The 21,763-nt window shown below is 37.8% G+C and overlaps 1 protein-coding gene across 2 annotated transcripts in view; it reads left to right on the forward strand.

Annotated features, from left to right (window-relative positions):
* The first annotated feature begins 3,093 nt into the window (after positions 1 to 3,093).
* nnt (nicotinamide nucleotide transhydrogenase) overlaps positions 3,094 to 21,763 on the forward strand; it is a 29,291-nt gene continuing 10,621 nt past the window's right edge. Inside the window, exons 1-16 of one of the 2 annotated variants that reach the window (XM_055040285.1) lie at positions 3,094 to 3,163; positions 4,923 to 5,138; positions 7,904 to 8,133; positions 8,480 to 8,697; positions 9,314 to 9,401; positions 9,518 to 9,606; positions 10,030 to 10,217; positions 10,413 to 10,546; positions 10,665 to 10,856; positions 11,708 to 11,861; positions 12,745 to 12,906; positions 15,137 to 15,247; positions 18,313 to 18,458; positions 18,845 to 19,040; positions 19,619 to 19,852; positions 20,540 to 20,700. In XM_055040285.1, the coding sequence (XP_054896260.1) occupies positions 4,985 to 5,138; positions 7,904 to 8,133; positions 8,480 to 8,697; positions 9,314 to 9,401; positions 9,518 to 9,606; positions 10,030 to 10,217; positions 10,413 to 10,546; positions 10,665 to 10,856; positions 11,708 to 11,861; positions 12,745 to 12,906; positions 15,137 to 15,247; positions 18,313 to 18,458; positions 18,845 to 19,040; positions 19,619 to 19,852; positions 20,540 to 20,700 (2,457 nt within the window). In that variant the 5' untranslated portion in view covers positions 3,094 to 3,163; positions 4,923 to 4,984. The remainder of the gene's footprint in view (positions 3,164 to 4,922; positions 5,139 to 7,903; positions 8,134 to 8,479; positions 8,698 to 9,313; positions 9,402 to 9,517; positions 9,607 to 10,029; positions 10,218 to 10,412; positions 10,547 to 10,664; positions 10,857 to 11,707; positions 11,862 to 12,744; positions 12,907 to 15,136; positions 15,248 to 18,312; positions 18,459 to 18,844; positions 19,041 to 19,618; positions 19,853 to 20,539; positions 20,701 to 21,763) is intronic. The other variant, XM_055040286.1, reaches the window with a different exon arrangement.

The following is a 21,763-nucleotide window of genomic DNA, read 5'->3' on the forward strand; positions in this document are numbered from 1 at the left end:
AACACAAATGCACTCTAACCAGCTCCAATAAATGCACATGTGCACATTTGCACTCAACACTGATTCAGAACACTGCTGCTTGCGTTCTCACCAAAACCAGGAAAATGCAGCATATCAACCCAGTTTCAAGGTCTTTGAAAGCACTTTGAATTGCATTGCTGTATATGCAAATAAACTTGAACTCGTATATGTCAAAGAAGCTTGTGAATTTGTTTTTTGAAAACATAAGATAGAAAGTTGGTCAGAGTGAAGGGAACCAACCTGCGACACGTTTAATCAAGAGAACAGATCTTCACATGCAGAGTGTTCCCTGGAAACAAATGCAGACATAGGAAAATGTTAAATTGAAAAATGTGTATCACTTATCTTGTGAGTGATGCAACTTGTTTGACATGTTTAGGGATTTTAATTGGAAAAAAAAATAATTTGCTGGTTGTCTTGTGTAAGCAACTGAGAAAGGAAACTTACAAAAGTGACCTGAGGGAGAAAAGAAGCGGGAAGTTCACTCTTCAGCCAGATGTCCAAAAATGGCGACAGAAAGGGAAATGACAGTAAACCCATAAATACTCTCAAATATGAGAACAGATGGTGAATCTGAAAATAGTTCAAGCTGGATGAAACATGCTGACTATGAAAGAAAAACTTGAACAAAACCAAATTAGTCTTTGAGAATTAATTCCAAAATAAAACAAACTATTCTTTCACAGTTGCACTCCACAATGTTTAACCTCATATATATGTAACTTAATAGACCTGGTGAAATACAAAGATGTTTTAGAGTACTCAATAATGCACCATAAAATCGGCAGACATTTAGTTTGACCCAAGTTGCATCCAAAAAGCAGTTTTTCAGAAATTGTACATTTTGTTTTTGTGTTTATGTGATGCATTGCGTTTTAATCTGTATTTTGTATCTGTTTTTTTTAATTATTCATTTTTATATTTTCCATCAAGGTAAATTTATATTACTCTTTGTACGAGTATGTATTTATTTTAATTTCAATGCCTAAAGGTAATAATTAAAAAAAAACTTAAAGCAAAGAAACTCAGCACAAGCCAACAAGAGCTGATAGTTCTTGAAATATTTACATATTGAACGACACAGAACTTGGTCTTCAAGATTGTAATTCAGCACCACCTCAAAGATACAATGCAGGATGAAGTTATGTTGCACAAGTTTCATATATTTTCATCTAAAAACACAAAAACATCTACGTTACAACCCGCCCCCAAAAAACAAAACAAAAAAAAAACAGGTTGATGAACTGGTGCCCCATTTCCTCTTGACAACTGTATCGTCATACTTATTTGAAAACCATGCAGTGGATCAGTGTTTTTCAACTCTTTTCCTAAAGGCACACTGCCCTGCATATATTTGGCATTTTCCTGATTCAGCACATGATTTCAATTGATTAACAGGCTTTTGCTGAATTGCAATCATCTAAATGGGGTGTGCTGAAGCAGGGAAACATCTGAGACATCCAGGTCAGTGTTCCTTGACGTTGGTTGAGATAGTGACTGGAAAGAACTAACGACTTTCAGATTGCAACACAACTACTATTCTTGTTTAACCTCACTCGCTCTGGTGTTAAACAAAAAAAATATGTCGAATCAAAGAATGCGAATGTGGAAACTTTGATGAGTGACCTGTTGATCATCTGGTCGAATTTATTCTTGCTGAGCAGAAAGTGGTAATGGCATACTGGTTCTCCTTTGTAAAATTTAATTATTTATAAATAAGGCTTATTTTTGTTTGTTTCAGTTCGGTGAATGAAATGACAAAGAAGTTTCAAAACAGGAAAGAAAATTATTTCAGAACATAGCACATTGATCATTATGCCACCCACTTAGTATTTCATTTATAGGAACAGAAAATTTTGCAACACACTGAAAAAATATCCTATCATTGGGATGTCATCTCCCTGAAACTCAGAATAAATGTGTTTTCTAAAAACACCTCCTCAAACAGTGAAAAAATTACATTTTTGTTTACAAAAAGATTTTAAACATCAGAAGCATTAATGAAACCTTGCATTTAGTTTCAGTTTGTGCTTTATACAGTATGGCATTTTGAAAAATGTGTTTTGTCCCATAGTACGGTTTAGCAACAAACCATTTGTGGTTCTAAAATGTGTCATATTTGAGACACTGAACCTCACTATTGAAACATGTTGTCTCAACATGTGCCACTATTGGCAACTATCATAAAGGAATTGAAAATGTTTAACCTAATTTGCGATTGTTGTTTTATGATTTTTATTTTTTATTTTGTTTGTCTATAAGTACAAAATTAAACTCAGAGGTTCTACCTTTTCTTGTGGAGTGCTGTATCTTCATACAGTTGATCACAACCGAATGAAGATACAGGGTGTGGATAACTGACAAGATTGATAGTACCATGATGTTTTATGTAGCAGAACAATGATCTGAAAGAAACTCAACAGCGGGCCAATTTCTCAATGCCTCAAAAACCAAACAAAAAAATCTTTCTCAGCGTGGCCTAGTCAAAGTCTGGACTCTTCTGCTAGACTTTGCCAGTCTGCTTTAGGAATATATTTAACATGAGCTATCAGGTTGGTTTGTTCAGCTTCTTTTCCCCTTAATAAATTAAATTGTCATTTGTACTAAGCCTAAGGATAATTTTCACATTTGTTTTGTCTTCTTATACACATAATATGAAAAGTGAAACGATGGCTCGCCAGGAACAAATGTCCTTCATACTTTGGGTTATAATAAAGCGACACACTGTGGAAAGATATGGACGTGCACCTTCAGTACAATTCATTTTTAAATGACCTGCATGCAATATTTGACTTGGAGTATTTTGACTAATGCGTTCATTGGGGAGTTTCTTTAAAATTGTTTATATCTATGTAGTGCAGTTTTAATTTTACAGTTTACATTTACGTCAAATTTGGCCTCTGAACGTGTTTTCCGCATCGTTCAATAAATGTAATAACATCCAAAATGATTACATTTTCACGTAAATCATAAGGAACTGAAATACACAAGTTATTTAAATATTTTTTTCTGTGCTCCGTCACTGACCGCGGTGCCAACACGTCAATGTTTCTCTGAGCCGCTGATCCGCCAACTCCTTCCGGGTCGACGGAAAGTCGGCTGTGCTGCACAGATCCCGGACTGTCTGCAAAGGTCAGTGAAGGTATTCGTCAGTAACCTCACTTGTCCCGCTTTTCGCTTTGCATTTGTTTAGTTTCGGGTACGTTTGAACGCGCAGTGGCCCTGTTTTGACTCATCGCCTGCTACAATGAAAGCATGGGGATTTCTTTTTTCTACGCCACTCAGCGCGCCAGCCGGGCAGCTAGCTCTTGTTAGCTCCTCTGGCTGCAGAGATGGGACAAAAAGAAAGCGGTGGAGTCAGCATGGATGTGTCGCTCAGGATGTGAACTCCACTGCTGACTAAAGCACTTTAAATTCACACAGGTTCTGTGAATAACTCTGTTGGAAAACAATGCTGTTGAGTTGTTAGTTTCCCTGGATTTAGAGGTGACTGGGCAGCTGTTAGCCAGATTTATGCTGCTGCTTAACCTGTAAATATTTGCAGAAAAAATAGAAGATGCATGAAGGGAAAACATGATACTACATGCTCTTTTTCAAAATGGCCAAATCTTTATAATTTTACTCCATTACTAACTTAAATTGAGTGGTTCTCTACATTTGAATGCTTATAATTAAGTAGAATCAAATGTTTGCTGAGTGATTTTGAAGACAAAGTGACCAGTCTAATTTGAATACACTTCAGGGGATGCTAAATTGTTCAATTAGGTTCAATAGCATGTAGAAATGCACCAGTAAAACTGAGATTGGCCAGTTTTGACCTCAGTTGATTCAAGTTAGTGCTAAATCAATCAATCAAAAAAATATATAAATTAGAAAACATAAAATCTGAGTTCCCTTCAATCTTTAAATACATCAAAACATCCATCATTTTTACATCAAGTGCCAGCAGTCATTACTGAGATACATATTGTTTTTGAATAAATAGGATTGATTCCTTTTCACATTTTTACAAAATCTGATTTGTTCTTGTCCTTATAATAGTAATTTAGAATGCAGTCAGAATCAGTAAGTCAGACCACAATGCAAGTGAGAAACTGTCAGTGGTGAAGAAAAGCTTGATCTATGCTTTCCTGAAACTAGATTAGATCAATAATATATTTTATACATATGAAAAATTATTTCTTTTTTTGCAGTAAATCACCATAAAGAATTCACAAGATGCCGCATTATAAGTTTCAGCAGCAAATATAACTGAGTAGCTGTTATAGCAAATAACTGCTTGATAAGTGCTCTGACTGAGGTAGTTAAAAAAACAAATGAATACGTTTTGCCCAAACTTGTCTTTTTCTGCTGGGACAGGTTGTAATGTCAGTTCATTTTACTTTGATTTTGGTGCCCACATTGCTTTGTGTGTGCCTGTGTTTAGTATATACACTTAGTTGTCCTCTTTATTGAGGTCAAAGAGTGGCAGAGAGAAGTTTATAGCCTGTTGCTAACCAGTTACGTCTAGATTAAACCTTACTATGCCAGACACCAGGTCCAGTTTAGCCTGTTTGATTATCTTCATGTACAGTGAACATGCTGTCCCACATGCTTGGTATTGGTCAGTGAGGTACAACCTAAGTGAATGGTTGGTTGTAATTTTTTTTTTTGCGAATGCACATAACATAATCCCACTCCTCCCTCTTTAAAGCTTTATGTAACTAATAGACAAAATAGTAGTTATACTTTCTTTTCCTGCAGGGTTGAATGTTTTTCTGTTTAAAATCCCCTGACAGTGTCAGAAAATGTATTGACGTGTCTATTTACCTTCTTGGATCCATTCTTTTCTGACCTTTACTAATTCCTCACCCCCTGCTTTGTTTTTCTGCTGGCACACATCCATCGTGTTTCCTTCTCAGGACGCCTGCTGTCGGTCCCGTTGAGCTCCTGCTGCAGTGCGAGTGTCAGGTGTGCGTGCACCATGGCGAGCCTCCTGCGCGTCGTGGTGTCCAGCTGCTCAGCTCCAGTGCTCGGGGGCGTCTCATCCATGAAGGTGCAGGCCAGCCCTGCCATCAAATCAACATGTGTGCGCTTTTTCCGGACACATCAAGCGCTCTGGCGGAGCACAGGTCCAGGTAAGACATGAAGTTTAATCCAAAAATAATCAAATAAAGTAATGTTTCATATTAGAAATGACTACATTTACAGTCCTAAGCAACATGCTGGTGAAGTAATTCTTTAGTGAAGACTCTCTGCAGAGTCATGTTGTGTTTGCTGCTGTGAAATTCTAACACCAGTATGATTTTTGTACGGTGTGCACTGAAAGCATGCGGTTGTAATATTGATACTTTCCTGGAGTAGAGCTGATTTTCAGATATAATCTGCCGACTGAGGAAATACAACTGTTTCAAACACACTGGTGGTTTGACATAATAAAAATGGTAAAACTCATACATGTATCAGCTAAATTAGAGTCTAAAACAAGAGATATGCCTCCAAACTTCATAGTGTCTGTCTGTATTAATTTAATCTCAGTATAAATACACATTTTACAGAAATCTGAAAGCAATTGTGGCATTCTGTAAGCCGTTTACACAATGCCCACAATGAGACATGGTTGTGGCAGCATCATGATGTGGGAATACTTTTCATCAGCAGGGACAGGCAAGAGGCGTGATAAGAAGAAATATGGAGCTAAATACAGACCTTAGACTGAGATATGGCACTCTTTTCTGGTTTTATTTGTACAATTTGTGAAAACCTGGTTTCTATGCTCCCCCACTATGAACACATACGACAAAATGGGGATGTGAGTACATTTGCAAGGCTCTGTAAATAGAGCTCAGCTACTGCTACACATATGAAGGGCAACACCACCTGTAGCTTTGGTGGAAAGTCTCATGAGTTTGTGTTTCAGCTTGATGGCTTTAGCTGAGTTGTTGTTTTTACTCCTGAAGTTCAAAGCTGCTCCCCTGCTGCAGTTTAATTTGTCATCTTTGTCTAAAGTAGCATTACCTGTTAATTGTTCTTCATTGCATGATTATCTTTAAATAGCTGCTTGAAAAAAATGTTCTTTTCGTAAATATATAGGCATGAAAAGCCAAACCGAGGACATTTTTTTTAAAGAACTACAGGAAGTGCTACTTGTATTGTTTTTGAGCTTCAATATCACTTTGAGGACACTTCTGCCATTAATCTAAAGCAGCCAGGGAGTGTGCCTATGAACCGGTGCTAGCTGGCTGCAGGGGCTTAATGTTTGCGTATGTTTGCTTCTCCTCCTGGTTCATGGTGACAGAGGTTGACATTCCTGCAGTTCAGACAGGTCCAGTAACAGCTGGCAGCATCTGTCCTGAACACACAGCTACAGACAAGTTTCTGTAGCAGGCACAGGCTGCGTGTTGATATGACCTAGCTTTGACCTCTATGCACTTATCTATACTGGGATGAAAAGAAGAGAACACCCAATATAATTGTATTGTTGACCTTTAGATTTTTAAACATTTAAAATCCCTTTAAGTGTCTGGCTATCAAGATGGATTTTAACAGAAGAAAAGGGGAGGAAACAGAAATGTGTCGCACTTGTTTTTATATGAAGAGAAGGGGAAATAAAGGTCTGCGGTGGAATTTTCCATTGCTGCTAATACAGCATGTGACCTGCATGTTGCTCAAAGATTCAAAAATAACTTTCTTCGAAGATGGCACTAAACATACTTTGTTATTTTGTTGTCTTCTTTTTATTGCAGTTTTAATCTCATAAATTTTTCAACCCAAAAATTATAGGAAGATTTTCATTTAAAATTGGTTTCAATAAATCTAATTGCATAATTGAATGGAAAAGGGCTGTTGTTTTTGTATTTTATAATAAAAAGTCATCTTCAATTTTATTAACGCCCTCATAAATAATCAATTGGAAAAAAGATATTGGAATTATTGCAGTCAAACCACTTTTATAGTCACTGGCATGTTTTCACTGGTATTTTGATGATTAGTTCCAGATCTTATTGGCATCATTGTAAACTTTGGAGTCTCTATTAGATTCAAGTCAGGACTTGAATTTTGGCAAAGCAATAATAATATTGTACATGGAGTCAGAATAAAAATATTAGTAAAATTAAATCACTACTTTAAACTTAAATCTGTAAGGAGTTTTATTATCTTTAAGCTCAACTGTATATTCTACAAACAAAACAGCATAATACCTCTAAACTGAACCTGCAATATTTTCAGAAAACAATATTTTATTTGTGTGTTTTTTGTTGTTGTAGAAAAATAATTTATAAATTGTTACAAACAAATGTGTTGTACCTGACATACATATCAGTTAGATGAAAAAAAAGTGGTTTCCATTTGCATCAATGACCTTTTCTGGCAGGCTACATTTGTACCATTCCTGAATTGTGGTCATAGACCACACAAAATTACCACAAATAACCTGCAGGGAGTGGATTCTACTGAACTTCAGGGTAATGTTTATTCAGTTTAATTACATGTGGTAAAAAGCAGCCTCTAAAAAGCAAAAGTGCATGCAATGCACCTGGTGAAACATCTACCATACCCTTAGCTAATAAGTTAAGGGACTGGAAGTTGTTGTTGTTTTTTCTAAATAAATTAGTCTTTTGCAATGTAGCCAATTCTGACTTCTTCTGCCAGGTTCTCATTTATGTGCTTAAAACAATAAAATCTAGTATGTTGTATTGACTGTTTTGTGTCAATTTGTAATTTAGAAAAATTTAAATATTTACTTAAATAGAGTCAGTGACTGCAACCATCACATTGATTTCAAAGCTTTTGTTTGTTTCTATTTTCCAGGTTTCTATCAGTCAGTCATGAAATGTCATGAAATGTGAATCATTGAACAGTTGGACCTTATCTCAGATCTTTTTGGTATTTTCCTTTCCAGGAATCCCATACAAGCAACTCACCGTTGGCGTTCCCAAAGAAATTTTCCAGAACGAGCGTCGCGTGGCCCTGTCTCCAGCTGGTGTCCAGGCTCTCATCAAGCAGGGCTTCAATGTCATTGTGGAGTCTGGAGCCGGAGAGCCCTCCAAGTTCCCTGATGAACACTACGCTCAAGCCGGAGCAACAATTAAAGATGTGAAAGATGTGCTGGCATCTGACTTGTTGGTGAAGGTAGGCTTTAACTGATGGAGGAGGAAATAAAAATGTGAAGTGGCTAAAGAGGGAAAAATGTATTTAATCTGTAGTCAGTATTTTTTTTCACATTGGATCTATCCTGCAGCATATTTTCATAGCCAACCGATGAAACAGCTGGAATATGTGAGAATTAATTTACATATTTACTTTTGATTTAGACTTAGGTTTTGACTTTTCTCCCAAATGCAGGCAGACAGAAATAATAATAATAAAAAAAAAGCAATTAAAATGTAACTCCACTGAATTAATACCAGTCTCTATCTATGTGTAGAATTATAATATTAAGTGTGTATTTTTCTTAATTGAATTTGTCGGGTTCCAGGTCCGTGCGCCTACATTTAACCCTGCTTTGGGGGCTCATGAGGTGGACTTGATGAAGGAATCATCGACTTTACTCAGTTTCATCTACCCAGCTCAGAACCCTGAACTTATGGACATGCTGTCCAAGAAGAAGGCCACGGTCCTGGCAATGGACCAGGTGCCCAGGGTCACCATCGCCCAAGGTTACGATGCACTGAGCTCCATGGCAAACATTGCAGGGTAGGTACACAAGCTGGAATGTTCTGCATTTAGATGTTCATGTTTTGGTTCATAGACCAGAATATGTTTTAATGTGAAGATATGTTATACTTGCATAACATGCTTATATTCTGATTGAGAATACTAGACTTTAATAGCCACGATTAAAATGCAAACATCTTGGTCAACAAGCAAAAAAAAAAAAAAAGAAATATCGAAGAGAAATCTTCTGTAATGTCCCAAAGTGAGGAAATTCAGGACGTTGCAAAGAAATAAAACCAGAACAAGATAAGACAAAGAAATTGAATCGTAAGAGCAAATTATAGAGTAGGAAATGGTAATACTGGACAGTTAGACATACTAGGAGCAAAAAAACCAAACAAACTGTGTATATTTGTACATTGAAAGCAGCGGTGAACTACTTACTTGAAATTAAAGGCTGTGCAAATAGCAGCAAGGATGTTAAAACTTGTTTTTAATTGTTTATTTCCATTGTCAAACAGTACTTATATAATGCTGTCATATTTATAGATAAGTTGCATACATTTTTAAATATTTATCAACTTCTTGATTGTTTTTCAGTAAACTGTCTGTGTTCTGCTTAAACTTCACCTTTTTCTCTAATTTTTGTCCTCAGATACAAAGCCGTCGTCTTGGCAGCCAACAATTTCGGACGTTTCTTCACGGGACAAATCACAGCAGCTGGTAAAGTGCCACCTGCAAAGGTGAGAGGAGTGACTGTGAATCGATCTGGTGTTCTCTAGCCATCTATTGAGTTGAACCTGCCTTGCAGATATGCTGCACCATTGCTTTAGTCACTCCCAGCCTTTTCTGTGAACAGGTGCTGATTATTGGAGGAGGTGTGGCAGGTCTGGCAGCTGCTGGCACTGCCAGGGCCATGGGAGCCATCGTCCGAGGATTTGATACCAGGTTGGTGTCCATGGTTGTTGTTCTGAATCATTCACCATACGAAAATTACATTAGAACAGAAACAAAGGTTTGTACAGCAAGCTGAGCAGTATTTGACCAAAATGAGGTTTTGTTTTTGAGAAATTTGTTTATTGTTAATTAGAGATGAAGCCTTTTAAAAATAAAATGTAGTTTTGTTGCTATGTTTGAAAATATTCTTTTCACTGTTTTATTTCTCTCTTATTTTTATCCACATTTCTGGTAATGTATTGAGGAAGTATTTTGTTTTACCAGTAGTTCAAAACACACAGTTGACTGTATTGCTCATGAATACATTTTCTTTCTTTCTTTTTTTTTCTTTTTTACAATTTTTATCACATTTACTTTTTGTTTCATAATCGCATTTGTATCCCCTTTTTTCACGTCATTTCCTGTCTTTTCCAGAGCTGCAGCTTTGGAGCAGTTTAAATCTCTCGGTGCAGAGCCGCTGGAGGTGGACATAAAGGAGTCGGGAGAAGGCCAGGGAGGTTACGCCAAGGAAATGTCGAAGGAATTCATCGAGGCAGAGATGAAGCTGTTTGCCAAGCAGTGTCAGGAAGTGGACATTGTCATCAGCACAGCTCTTATTCCAGGTACGCTACAAGTTGTTTTTCCTCCAACTATTGGGAATTTCTCACAATGTCAGACTGATGTTAGGGAATACTTGATATAGTTAGTGTGATCCAAAGATTTACATCAGCTTTAGATGCCTTACATTTAACATTTTACATTTTCAATGCCATTTTCATTTGGGTGTGTTTCTTTTTCTTAAAATTGTAATACTGCAGGTAGGAAGGCACCAATTCTTATAACTAAACCAATGGTAGAGAGCATGAAGGATGGTTCAGTGGTGGTGGATATGGCTGCTGAGGCCGGAGGAAACATTGAGACCACAGTTCCAGGAGAACTGTCCGTACACAAGGTCAGTGCAGAGCAGCAGCATTTCTAGAAAAACTAGAAGAAAGTGGAAATATCTTGAAAAAATAACATATGTAATATGTATTACTTTTTCTACATTTTTCAATTTGTGATTATCTTAGGGAGTGACTCATATTGGCTACACAGATCTGCCCAGCCGCTTGCCAACACAGTCCAGCACTCTGTACTCCAACAACATCACTAAGCTGTTGCGGGCAATCAGCCCAGACAAGGAGAACTTTTACCTTGATGTCAAGGATGTGTTTGATTATGGGACCATGGATCACGTTGTGCGAGGATCAATTGTCATGCAGGTATGAGGGCTCGACTAAACATCTGTCTTATCATTTACGTGGTGTGAAACATCAGGATTTATCCAATATCAGGGTTGTAAGAACGGTGGGCAAAAAGTGCTCTCAATTTTGTTATTTTTAAAATTAAAATCAATATCTGAAATTTCTTTGTTTACAGAGGAAATGCCAGTTGTTTTTTTATTGTGAAAAGCTCCATTATGCACATAATAAATGGAAGGATATTTTAAACTTCAGTTAACAGTGGAGTTTCTTCGAGTTGATATTTTGTTTGTCTGCTAAGACAAAAGATAAAAGCACATCAGGTTTCCAAAGATAAGCGGCATTTCTGTTGACCTCCACTAAACAGCATGTTCCAAACAGACGCATGTTTGCTCCATGTTTGACAATATTATATCTCCAAATTCTTGTTGCCATTTACTGTGACTCAATATCTTTGGGCTTATTGTAAAATCTGATACAGGAAATGCTGTTTTAAATGTACTGTTACATCTATACATCTTGAATTAGAAAGTTTTGCAGACTGAAAGAATGAGGCATAACTCTTTGCCAGTGAGTTTGTTTTACATAGTAGATACCTTAGTCAATTAAAAGAATGAAGGTGCCTTTAGTAGTCACTAGGTGTCACCCAAAGACAACATTATCTTTTTCACCGTGTTCTCTAGGTGTTTCAGCCACAGAGGAAGATCATGTCCTAAATAAGCCTTAATTTAATTATAAGAAAAATATAAACACACTTCAAATTTCTAATAAGTCAATAAGTCAATAAAATAATATAACGGCTTTGAATGGTGTAAATTCTCTTCTATCTATTATCTATTCCATGCTTCTTATTTTTTGGTCTTTGTTTCTAGAATGGACAGAACTTGTTCCCAGCTCCTCAGCCCAACAACGTTCCCACCGCTGCTCCTCCTAAACCCAAGACTGTCCAGGAGCTGGAGGCTGAGAAGGCCGCCCAGGTCTCCCCCTTCAAGGCTACACTCACCACAGCTAGCTTGTACACTGGAGGTTTGTAGTTCTGGGCGAGTCTGATTGTCCCACTATAATTTGATTCTTCATTAGAGAAAATTGTCCATATTTTTCTTTCATCACTGTTAATGGTTAGCAGCGGCTCCTGAGGGAGGCGGAGGCGTACTGAAAGGTGAAGGATGGGTTAACAAGCCGCTTTTTAAGTCACTGCTGGAATGTGTGCAGGAGACGAGAAGTGACAGGCACATTTCGGAGGCTTTAACACGTGCACACACACACGCACACACCTTTTGGTCTCAGGAAGTGTGCATTGTAAAATCAGTTTTATGCTAGTTGTTTGAAGTAGAGCTTTAGTGAGGGGTTCTCATAGTCCTCCACAGTGCTTGGTGTAAGTTCACCATGTATAGCTCTGTGCTTCTACTCATTGTCTAGATGTTGGAGTTGTTTTCTGCTAAAAGCCACACAGCTACTGATGTTGGCTGCTGCTAAAACTACTTCCACTTAAATGGCTATTCGTCAGCAAAGAAATGTAGATTTCATAAAGGGTGCTATAATTTTACCTTTTAAAGTATTATAACAATAATTTGTCATAGTCATCAGATGAATTGTTCTTGCCCTTTTCATTTTTATTGACATGTGGGCCGTGAACGCTGACATTAGCATCGGGGACGTCTTCAGTAGCTGCAACATGTTTTGCATTGAGGCTGTATCTTAGGATTTTGCTGGACAGGCCAACTCCAACAATAGATTGTTTCTAGCTTCCCATCAGATTGTTTCTTAAAGCAAAACTGAACCTGCAGTGGCGCATCAGACTTCCAGACATATCAGAAATACAATACAAAGATTTGGATGTTAAACAAAGTGATTAATTGTGTTAAAATGTAATTTAAATCTAGATTTCTGTTCTCTCTTTTTGTAACAGGTATTGGCACCCTGCTCGGTCTGGGGTTATCGGCTCCTAACGCTGCCTTCACCCAAATGGTCACCACCTTTGGTCTTGCTGGCATTGTGGGATACCACACGGTTTGGGGAGTCACTCCTGCACTGCACTCTCCGCTCATGTCTGTCACCAACGCCATCTCAGGTTGGTGACCATATCGAACCTTTCACATGATTTTCTGTCGTGTAACATTGACCCATTTATCTGTTGACTCTTGGAAAAACAGGGCTGGAAAAGCAATTAAAAAAAAATAAAATACAGGAAATATGGAACAAAAGGCTCCATAAACCTTTTAAAAATTTTTGCTGTGAGTTTTTAATTCTGATACTGAAGAGCAGCATCCATGTTAGAATTACAGACTAAAGAAGAAACCTGAGTGTGTTGCACATAAAGTCCCTTTTGTGTTTTTGTCGACAAGAAGTCGAAGAGGTTCTCTGGGCTTTGATCACGATGAAGCAGGAAGCAACACACTGTTGGTGATCTTTCAGGTTCAGGGAGATCTTCCCTCTTGAACACAGTCGGACATTAGAGCTCAGTTGTCGAGTGAACCAGTTTATCAAGCAAAGGGACAGTATATACTCATTTAAAACTTTACTATGGATCCCCTGTGACCTCTTAAACTGTTTTTCTTTGCCTGTTTTTGCTGCTTTTTAAAAATGTATGATTTCATTGCAACCCCCCCCCAAATCTTCTTGAACATTATTGAACAAAGGGAAAGATTCTTTGACCTGTGCTTGCCACCTATTTCTTCTTTATTTCTTCACTGTCTGTTCTGTGTCCAGATCTCCTGTGGTCGTGTAAATGTTTCACTGAATGGATCATGGACGCAGTCAGATCTTGTTGTTTTTGTGCCAGGCATCGTTAAAACACACACACTCAACCACACACACACGCACACATACTCTGAAACACAATTATTAGCAGACATTAGAGAACCTTGGTGGAGTTTTAGTGATGGACAGTTGTATTCTTCAGGGAACATTTATAGTGTTACTTTCACTGGTGACCGGCTGGTGGGTCAGCCTCGGTTCTTTAGATACTGGTTTCATATCCGGGCCAAAACTAAAGCTCATCTGTCATATCTGTTGACTGGGGAGAGTAACTTTAATCTACTTGAGAGGCCTGACTCTGTTCTCTTTGTTTCAGGAGACCTCATTGTTGTCTCAGAGTTGTGATATCAAAGTTGATCAAATATACACCTGTGTATGTGTCATAGTTGGCATTAAGGTTTGTCTAAGTGATGTGACTGATATGTTCATTGTTGGGGTCAGACAATGCCGTTGGGTTCCACATTAGGTGTGCAACTGGATATGAGAAGGTTTTTGATTATCTGCATCTTTGATCTGCCATGAACTAACTTGACCTTTTACTGTCTATTAATCTCTTTCCAAGAAATGTAGTTCTAATGTAACAATAATACTACAAAGCACTGTTAAAATGTATTCCATCCTTATGTATGTCTGTTCAACTATGATCTTTTAATCTAATAATTTATTGTCTGTTCAACTGTTCATCATTTAACCAGCTGTCTATCTCTCCAACCATTTGTCCACTCATTTTATCATCTATTCATCTATCCATCTTTTTGTCTTTAATCAGTCTTTTGTTCAATTAGTACTTAAAAAATGGGGACTGTATGGTCATTTAACATGAGAAATGTGCAGAAACCCTATATTCAGATGTTTGTAGAACTTGTTATTCTATCAGATTGTCTTTTAGCACTGTATCTACATGTTTCTTGCTGTGTTCATCTCTTTGATTATAGTACAGATTTTAAATGAGCTTGTAATTACATAATAGAAGTTGAGAAATTATGTTTGGCAACATTTGAAACTTTGTATAAGGGCTGATATACAAACATGATTGTAAAGCTAGCATTTGGCAGAGAAATAAGGCCAAACCTCCACTTTTTTTTTCCTTCTGTTGAGAAGCTAATCTAGAATTGCAGACTTCAACCACAAACATGCATGCACACAAATGCACACACCTGTTAGTCAAGCTAAAATGCACAGAAATGTGTGTGAAGGCAAGCTCTCAGTGCATTTTACTGCCTGTAAATCATTACAGGGATGATGTTATCAAGGTTTCCTGAGTCTTTTTGGTTAAAACACACACACACACACACTCCCTTTGTGCTTTTTATCGTCTTATCTTCCCCTCTCTTTCTTTTTCCAGTCCGGCAGGCAAACTGTTTTCGGAGCAATGTGTCTGTAAAGGTTCTGATAAACAAATCTAATAAGTGTTGATTCAACGTTTAGAGTTCCTCCCTTTTATTCGCCAGCTTCGCCAAGTTTTTCATTGCCATGTCCTTTATTATGAAAATGTAATTTCATGAACACTGACACACGTATATGTATGTATATGTGGTCTGCAGGTCTGACAGCTGTGGGTGGTCTGTCCCTGATGGGAGGGAGCTACTTGCCATCTACTACTGCAGAGACATTGGCTGTGCTTGCTGCCTTCATCTCTTCAGTCAACATTGCTGGTGAGTCACCCAAATGCAGATACCTCCCAGTGACCCAGGCCAGTTACAGCAACGCCAAGCCAAAAATATATCAACTTATGCTGGTGATCGAGTTGGTTTGTGTCGATTGCACCAAAACATCATTTCAAGCTGTCCCTTTTTAGCCAGTGGCGAAGGCTTGGACCACACACATCCAGTCATTTGTCTCCCCTGAATAATTCTCTTTACGATGATAAATAATTCCTGAAATCGTTAGTATACTCATCACTCTCTAATAATCCTGGGAAACTGTGTTCTTCCACACTTTAATTTCTGTATGCTAACAGGAGGCCTTCAGGCCAAACCTAGGCAAGTAAATGAACAGCTGACAGGCATCATGTAATTGATTATAACATAGCTTATACAGCACAAGGTATGTGTTACATACTTGTTTTTTTTATGTTTTCTTTGGGAACAGCACCACATTTTTAAGCAGTTTGTCAAATTTCCCCCAAAACTCATAAGAACAGAAAAAAAAAACCACACTGCTGACTGAGATTAGAAAACAACTCATGAAATCTCATTCTCACAAAGCAGAACCTGAAATCTAATGCATAATTTATTCACTGATAAAATTTTATTAGTTTAAAAAAAATACATGTTATTGATCAGTGTTTTTTATTAACTCCATCCAGTTTTTGCCCTGAGGTGTTGCATCAGGATTTTTTGGAAAAGGGTAAACAGAGTGAGGAGAAACATTTGCATTTCTGGATTTCTAAAACAACTAAAATGTTTTTTTTTTCATTATTTTTTTTTACAGTTAAATAACAATGTCAGTAAAGCTACACAATATATAGCGACTGTCTCTTCATTGTAAGATCAGTCTGCACATCAGTCATATGTGCAGACTGATGTGCACATATCAGTCTGCACATATATGTTATTCTACAACATACTTCAATAAAGGTTTTATTTAACCTTTATTGAAGTAGGTGAATTATTAAGAACAAATTCTTCTTTACAAAACTGACCTGGCGGTCCCAATAATTGTTGGCTAATACATGTCAGATGTAATGAACTTGTATTTTTCATGTTAATATTTAGCCAGTTGGCCAGAGTCTCACAGCAGCTGATGCTTTTATCACAACTGATATCATCAACACATTATTTACTAATAATAATACTACCTTTGCAAGATTTTTCAGTGTTGCAAAGCCCTCCATTCACATTCAGTTTTAAGTTTTAACGATTAGCATCTTTGGGCTTTCATACACTCGGGAAACACAGCACTTAAGTGAGGGATTGATTTTTATATAAACTATTTTGGTCTTTTATGATCTTTGGAATATACAAACCAGGTGTTTATATCCTAAATAGTTTAATTTAGCATATGCAAACAGGGCCCAAATATAATCTGAGTCCCCAGCTGAGGGATGTTATTGTTACTTTTGTAAAAATATCCGCATCTACACAGATTCTGAAACTACAGCAAAACACAAAAAGACCCACACCGCTCTAGTATGTAGTGATAATATCTAAATTAACTACATCAAAATTCAAAGAGCACAGATCTTCAACCTGAGGCTCCAGAACCACATGTGGCTCTTTTGTCTACTGCTGCTCTTATAAAACCAAATAAGAAATGTTTTTAATTACAAAGGCAATGCAGAAGGTTGGTCTTTGTTTCTATGCAATATCTGAATAAAACGAATGGCACCCATAGTACCTGACTTGTTTTTCAAACCAGGTGTTTATATTTTTAAAAAAGGTATTTTTTATCAATTGAGGAAAATAGCTCACTTCGCTCGTCTTATTCAACAAAACATTTATATTTTTTCATTTGCAAAAGTTAGATTAATTATTTTTCTAAAATCAGACATGGAAATAGGTTTGTTAAATGAGTTTTATTTGCTCAGTGATCAAATTTAATTTATTTTAAAAAATTATTAAATTTAAAAATTGGCCTTTAAATTGAAAAGATTGCTGACACCCTGGCCTAGATCAGGTGTAATTGGGGAAAGCAGTATGTATAACAAAGAGAGGTTAAATTAATGTTAAGGTCTGGTTTTATGTTGTCTGTAAATATATAATTTAAATATTAAATATTACAATGAACAGGTATTTATGCATCAGGCGCTGGACGTTTAGTGTTTGGGCTTTTTTTTCTATAATCTGCTCCATTTGCTACTAACAGGAGGGGAAGGTTTTCCATTTTCAGTAGAGCAGGAACATAGAGAAGATATGCTTTTGCCCTCATTTTCAGTGAAAGTCTGCACTTGTTTTGGAGTTTGTAATGATAATTGAAGGGGGAACACTTAAGCCAGACCCTGGAACAAAATATGCATACTAATAATTTACAAGTTAAACTAAATTTAAGTTAATAGATATGCAAGCCTAACCCTTGTTTCGTACCTAAGCCTAATGCACTCTTGACCTCAAACCTTAAATATTTCAAAGCTCTTTAGAAAAACTCTGTTTAGGTTTTTAAATTTATTTTCCTTTTGGAGCCTTCATTTTATTTCCAACAGTGGAGTCATTCTTGGTTAGAAGAAACCCCAAAGGAAATGTTAGAAGAATATTATTGGATTCTGGCCGTCTATTCCTTAAATACAATAAAATTCCTCCATATTAATATATTTACTTAAACTTGTCTGCAGTCATAGTACTCTATATATTATCCTGTGTTTTTAAGCGGGATATTTTTGCTTCGAACAGCGAGTACCTGATAAAAACATAAGTTAACCCCAGGTTCACCTTTTATGTGTGTGTGCATGTGGCTACAGTCATACCAGACAGTAATGTGATCTGTTTGTAAAACACTGGGACACTGCTCCCTGGTTTAAACATCTGATGTTTCTGTTGAAATAGTTATAATGACATAAAGTAGACTCATTAAATTCCTGAAATTTGTTATTGAACTTGGCAAAAAGTGGAAGCTGTTGGCTTTGTGGCACCTATTGACCTCTTTCAGGTGCTCTGACTGGAAGCCTCCACACTTATTTCTCCTGAACCATTTTTTTCCACTTATTTATTTTGCTCTTTGAAACCTTATTTCTTTGCAAATTTGTCTGAACGTTTTTTTGTTTTGTTTTTTTGTCTTGCCCCAGGTGGCTTCCTGGTGACCCAGAGGATGCTGGACATGTTCAAACGTTCCACTGATCCTCCTGAGTACAACTATCTCTACCTCCTTCCAGCCGGCGTTTTTGTTGGAGGCTACGCCGCTGCTCTGCAAGCTGGATACAACGTAGAACAGGTGAAGAATGATGATGATTTTGTAGCCATATGTTCATAGAGGATTTGTGAACGTTTTGTCTGAGAGTGTATTATCACCCGAGACATTTGTTCTGCGGACCGGAGTTTGTTTCCCCTGTTTGGTCTGGACATAAATGCACTTATGCTGTCTAATAGGAGCGATGATTGCCGCAGGTATGACTTTGTTTACAAGTGATGGTTCACTTGCAAAAAAGTAAAATGTGAAAGCAAACTGCACGAAAGTTCACTTCTGGACCAAACAAGAGGAACAACTGACTTGTCTGATCTGAAAACCATTTGCCTAGTGGAAAACAGACCTCTGAAGTACCTTTGTTGATCCAGATGTTGTACCCACTAGAATTATTAGATCCTTCTTTTCCTCCTCAGATGATGTACTTGGGCTCTGGCCTGTGCTGTGTCGGTGCCCTGGCAGGTCTTTCCAACCAGACCACCGCTCGCCTTGGTAACACTCTGGGAATGATCGGCGTCGCAGGAGGGCTGGCTGCCACTCTGGGTGCCCTCAAGCCGAGTCCCGAGCTCCTGGCTCAGATGAGCGCAGCCATGGCTGTGGGTGGGACGGCTGGTGAGCGTGTTTGAATTTACTTGAACAGAATAACCTGAAAGACTTGAAGGCAATGCCTAATACTTGAAGAATGTTGCTGCGGCAAATGGATGTGGGGCTTTCTGTTGTTTTCCAAGCTTAGGAAGACTAAGAAGCAGGTGTGCTCAGGGTTTGTGATGTTTACATCAAACACACCATGACTAACTCTCCAGATGCTTGAGATCTATCTGAACAACCAGTGTCAGGTATTACTCACTAACTCTCCGCTCTGGGACAGTTGGATCATTTAAATGCTAATTGTTCCAGTAACAAAGCTGAGATCCAGACTAAACTATTCGCACAAACAATAATGCTCTTTACCAGATATAGCTGTGTTGAAAGGCTTCCTGCAGGACATGTGTGCGCACAAACACACTCACTGTAGGCCGACAGAAACATTTCCCAAAGTAGCCCTCGTCAGCAGCACCTGGCTCTTCCACAGGGCTCACTTCCCGGCAGTACTCTGAGTGTGCGTGCTTGTGATTCTCATGGTATTTATGCTCTGGACCTTAAGGGGCATTCTGCGTGTTTTTATTCATCTTTTATATTTCTATCTCCAGGTTTGACCATTGCCAAGAAGATTGAGATCAGTGACTTGCCTCAGCTGGTGGCTGCATTCCACAGCTTGGTCGGGCTGGCTGCGGTGCTCACCTGCGTGGCCGAATATATGATTGAGTACCCTCACTTTGCCACGGACCCCGCGGCCAACTTGACTAAGATAGTTGCCTACCTTGGCACTTATATTGGCGGAATCACTTTCAGCGGCTCTTTGGTGGCGTACGGCAAACTGCAAGGTGAGGCGAACTGAGAAGACTGTGAGAACTGAGGCATCTGAAGCCTTTAGCTGCTAAGATGAGTTTATGGACAAGTACAGGAAGTGGTGTGCATCATCCATCTATTCATCTGTCCGTGCATTCGTCCGGCTGAATCTATCCATTCTACTGTCTTTTCTTCTGTTTTTGCCTTTTATCAATCAATATGTTCATCCCTAAATCCAGCCATCTGTCAATCTCACTGTCTGTCATCGTTCATTCTATTCATCGACCCTTTTGTAACATCCATCCATTTGTCTCCTGTCATCGTCCATTGATTTCTGTATCCATCCATTTATCATCTGTCCATTTATTAGTAGGAAACTTTAATATTGATGTACTAATTAATACTCATGGGCTATCATTATCGTGAGTAAAACAGTTGTATAATTTATTGTAAATGGCCTGAAGCGGCCTAATTAATAGGCATGTTTTAGTTTTAGAGAATTATTAGTTTTAGTAAAGTTTCAGGGTTTTTATTTTAGTATTTCATTGTCATTCCACATCATCACAATAAATACACTCTGCAGATAGAAAGTAGAATAGGCCTAAATTATTTAGAATAAATAGAGTGTGTGTCTACTTCTGCATTATTTTGTTTAAAATGATTAAACAGATTTATTTTTCTCCTTTATACCCACCTGCATTCTCTCCTCTGTTTTTCTGCAGGCATCCTAAACAGTGCTCCTCTGATGCTTCCCGGCCGCCACGCTCTCAATGCCACGCTCATGGCTGCTAGCGTCGGTGGGATGGTTCCCTACATGCTGGATCCAAGTTACACCACAGGCATGACCTGTCTGGGATCGGTTTCTGCCCTGTCTGCCGTCATGGTATGCTGCATGCTTGTGTTTCTTAGATCTGTTGTGTCTCTCAGCGTGGGGCTTTTTTAAAAGTAGAAAAACCTGGACATCACAGATTGAAATGTTCTTACATGTTGACTGACAGGCTAAACATGTAAGAATGCTATTAAAAACCTCAATAAAATCCAGGAAGGAGAACTAGCTCATAAGAGTCAGAAAAAAGGCATGTTGGAGAGGGGAAATAAGGAGAAATGTAACAAGAGTGGGAATTGTTAATAAATGTGAAGTTACAGAAAACAGGAGCTGTCTGGGAAGTTTGAGTGGAGCAGAAATCTGGCAGTCACAAGCAGAAAGGTTTGATGCATTCCTTCTGATAAACTAATAAAGCCTCAGCACTAACAGGTTTTGATCTCATCCAGTTAACAGACAATAAGCTCCTCAGGAAGTCTGGAACAATAAAAGGCAAATTCATCTGCTTTTTCCAACTATTCATTGAGAAATCTTATATGTTGTAAATGTTTTTCAGTAAAAAGTTTTTAATGAATAATATTTTTAACCAAAAGTTTGGCAAATAAAAATTAAAACAGCCTTAGGTTATCCATTAAAACTTCTGGTATCTTTTACTCGAGTTTTATATTTTAATACAGATTATACTCATGTAAAACTGAAGAGATTAGATGTAAGATTAGACATAAATTCACAGTTGTGATTCACAAAAATAGAAAGAAAACAGTCTTTTGCATGAGTTCTTGCTTAAATCAGCAGCTGGAGTTTCAGTGTCATTGCATCCAACAATTGGTTTTGCTGATTGTTATCTCAGCTTCCTTAACTTGTGGACCTAATCAGTATTCTAAGAACATTGTTTTGAAACAGCCACTGTATGTGTGTGTGTGCTGTCTTTTGCAGAGGTTTTTAAAAATAAACCTTGCAGGTGGTCAGAAGAAATCATTTATGAAGTCTGAGCTGAAAAAAAATAAAATTCAGTCTTGGATCTCGTTGCTTCTTTGGTAATTACAGTTGGCCTCTCCTAAACAACAACTGTACAAATGATAAAGGAACAAAGAGCATCTGTACCTAATTGTGAAAAATGTTA

This window comes from Poeciliopsis prolifica, unplaced genomic scaffold (genome assembly GCF_027474105.1).
Source record: "Poeciliopsis prolifica strain line A6 unplaced genomic scaffold, Auburn_PproV2 SCAFFOLD015, whole genome shotgun sequence".
Taxonomy (NCBI): domain Eukaryota; kingdom Metazoa; phylum Chordata; class Actinopteri; order Cyprinodontiformes; family Poeciliidae; genus Poeciliopsis; species Poeciliopsis prolifica.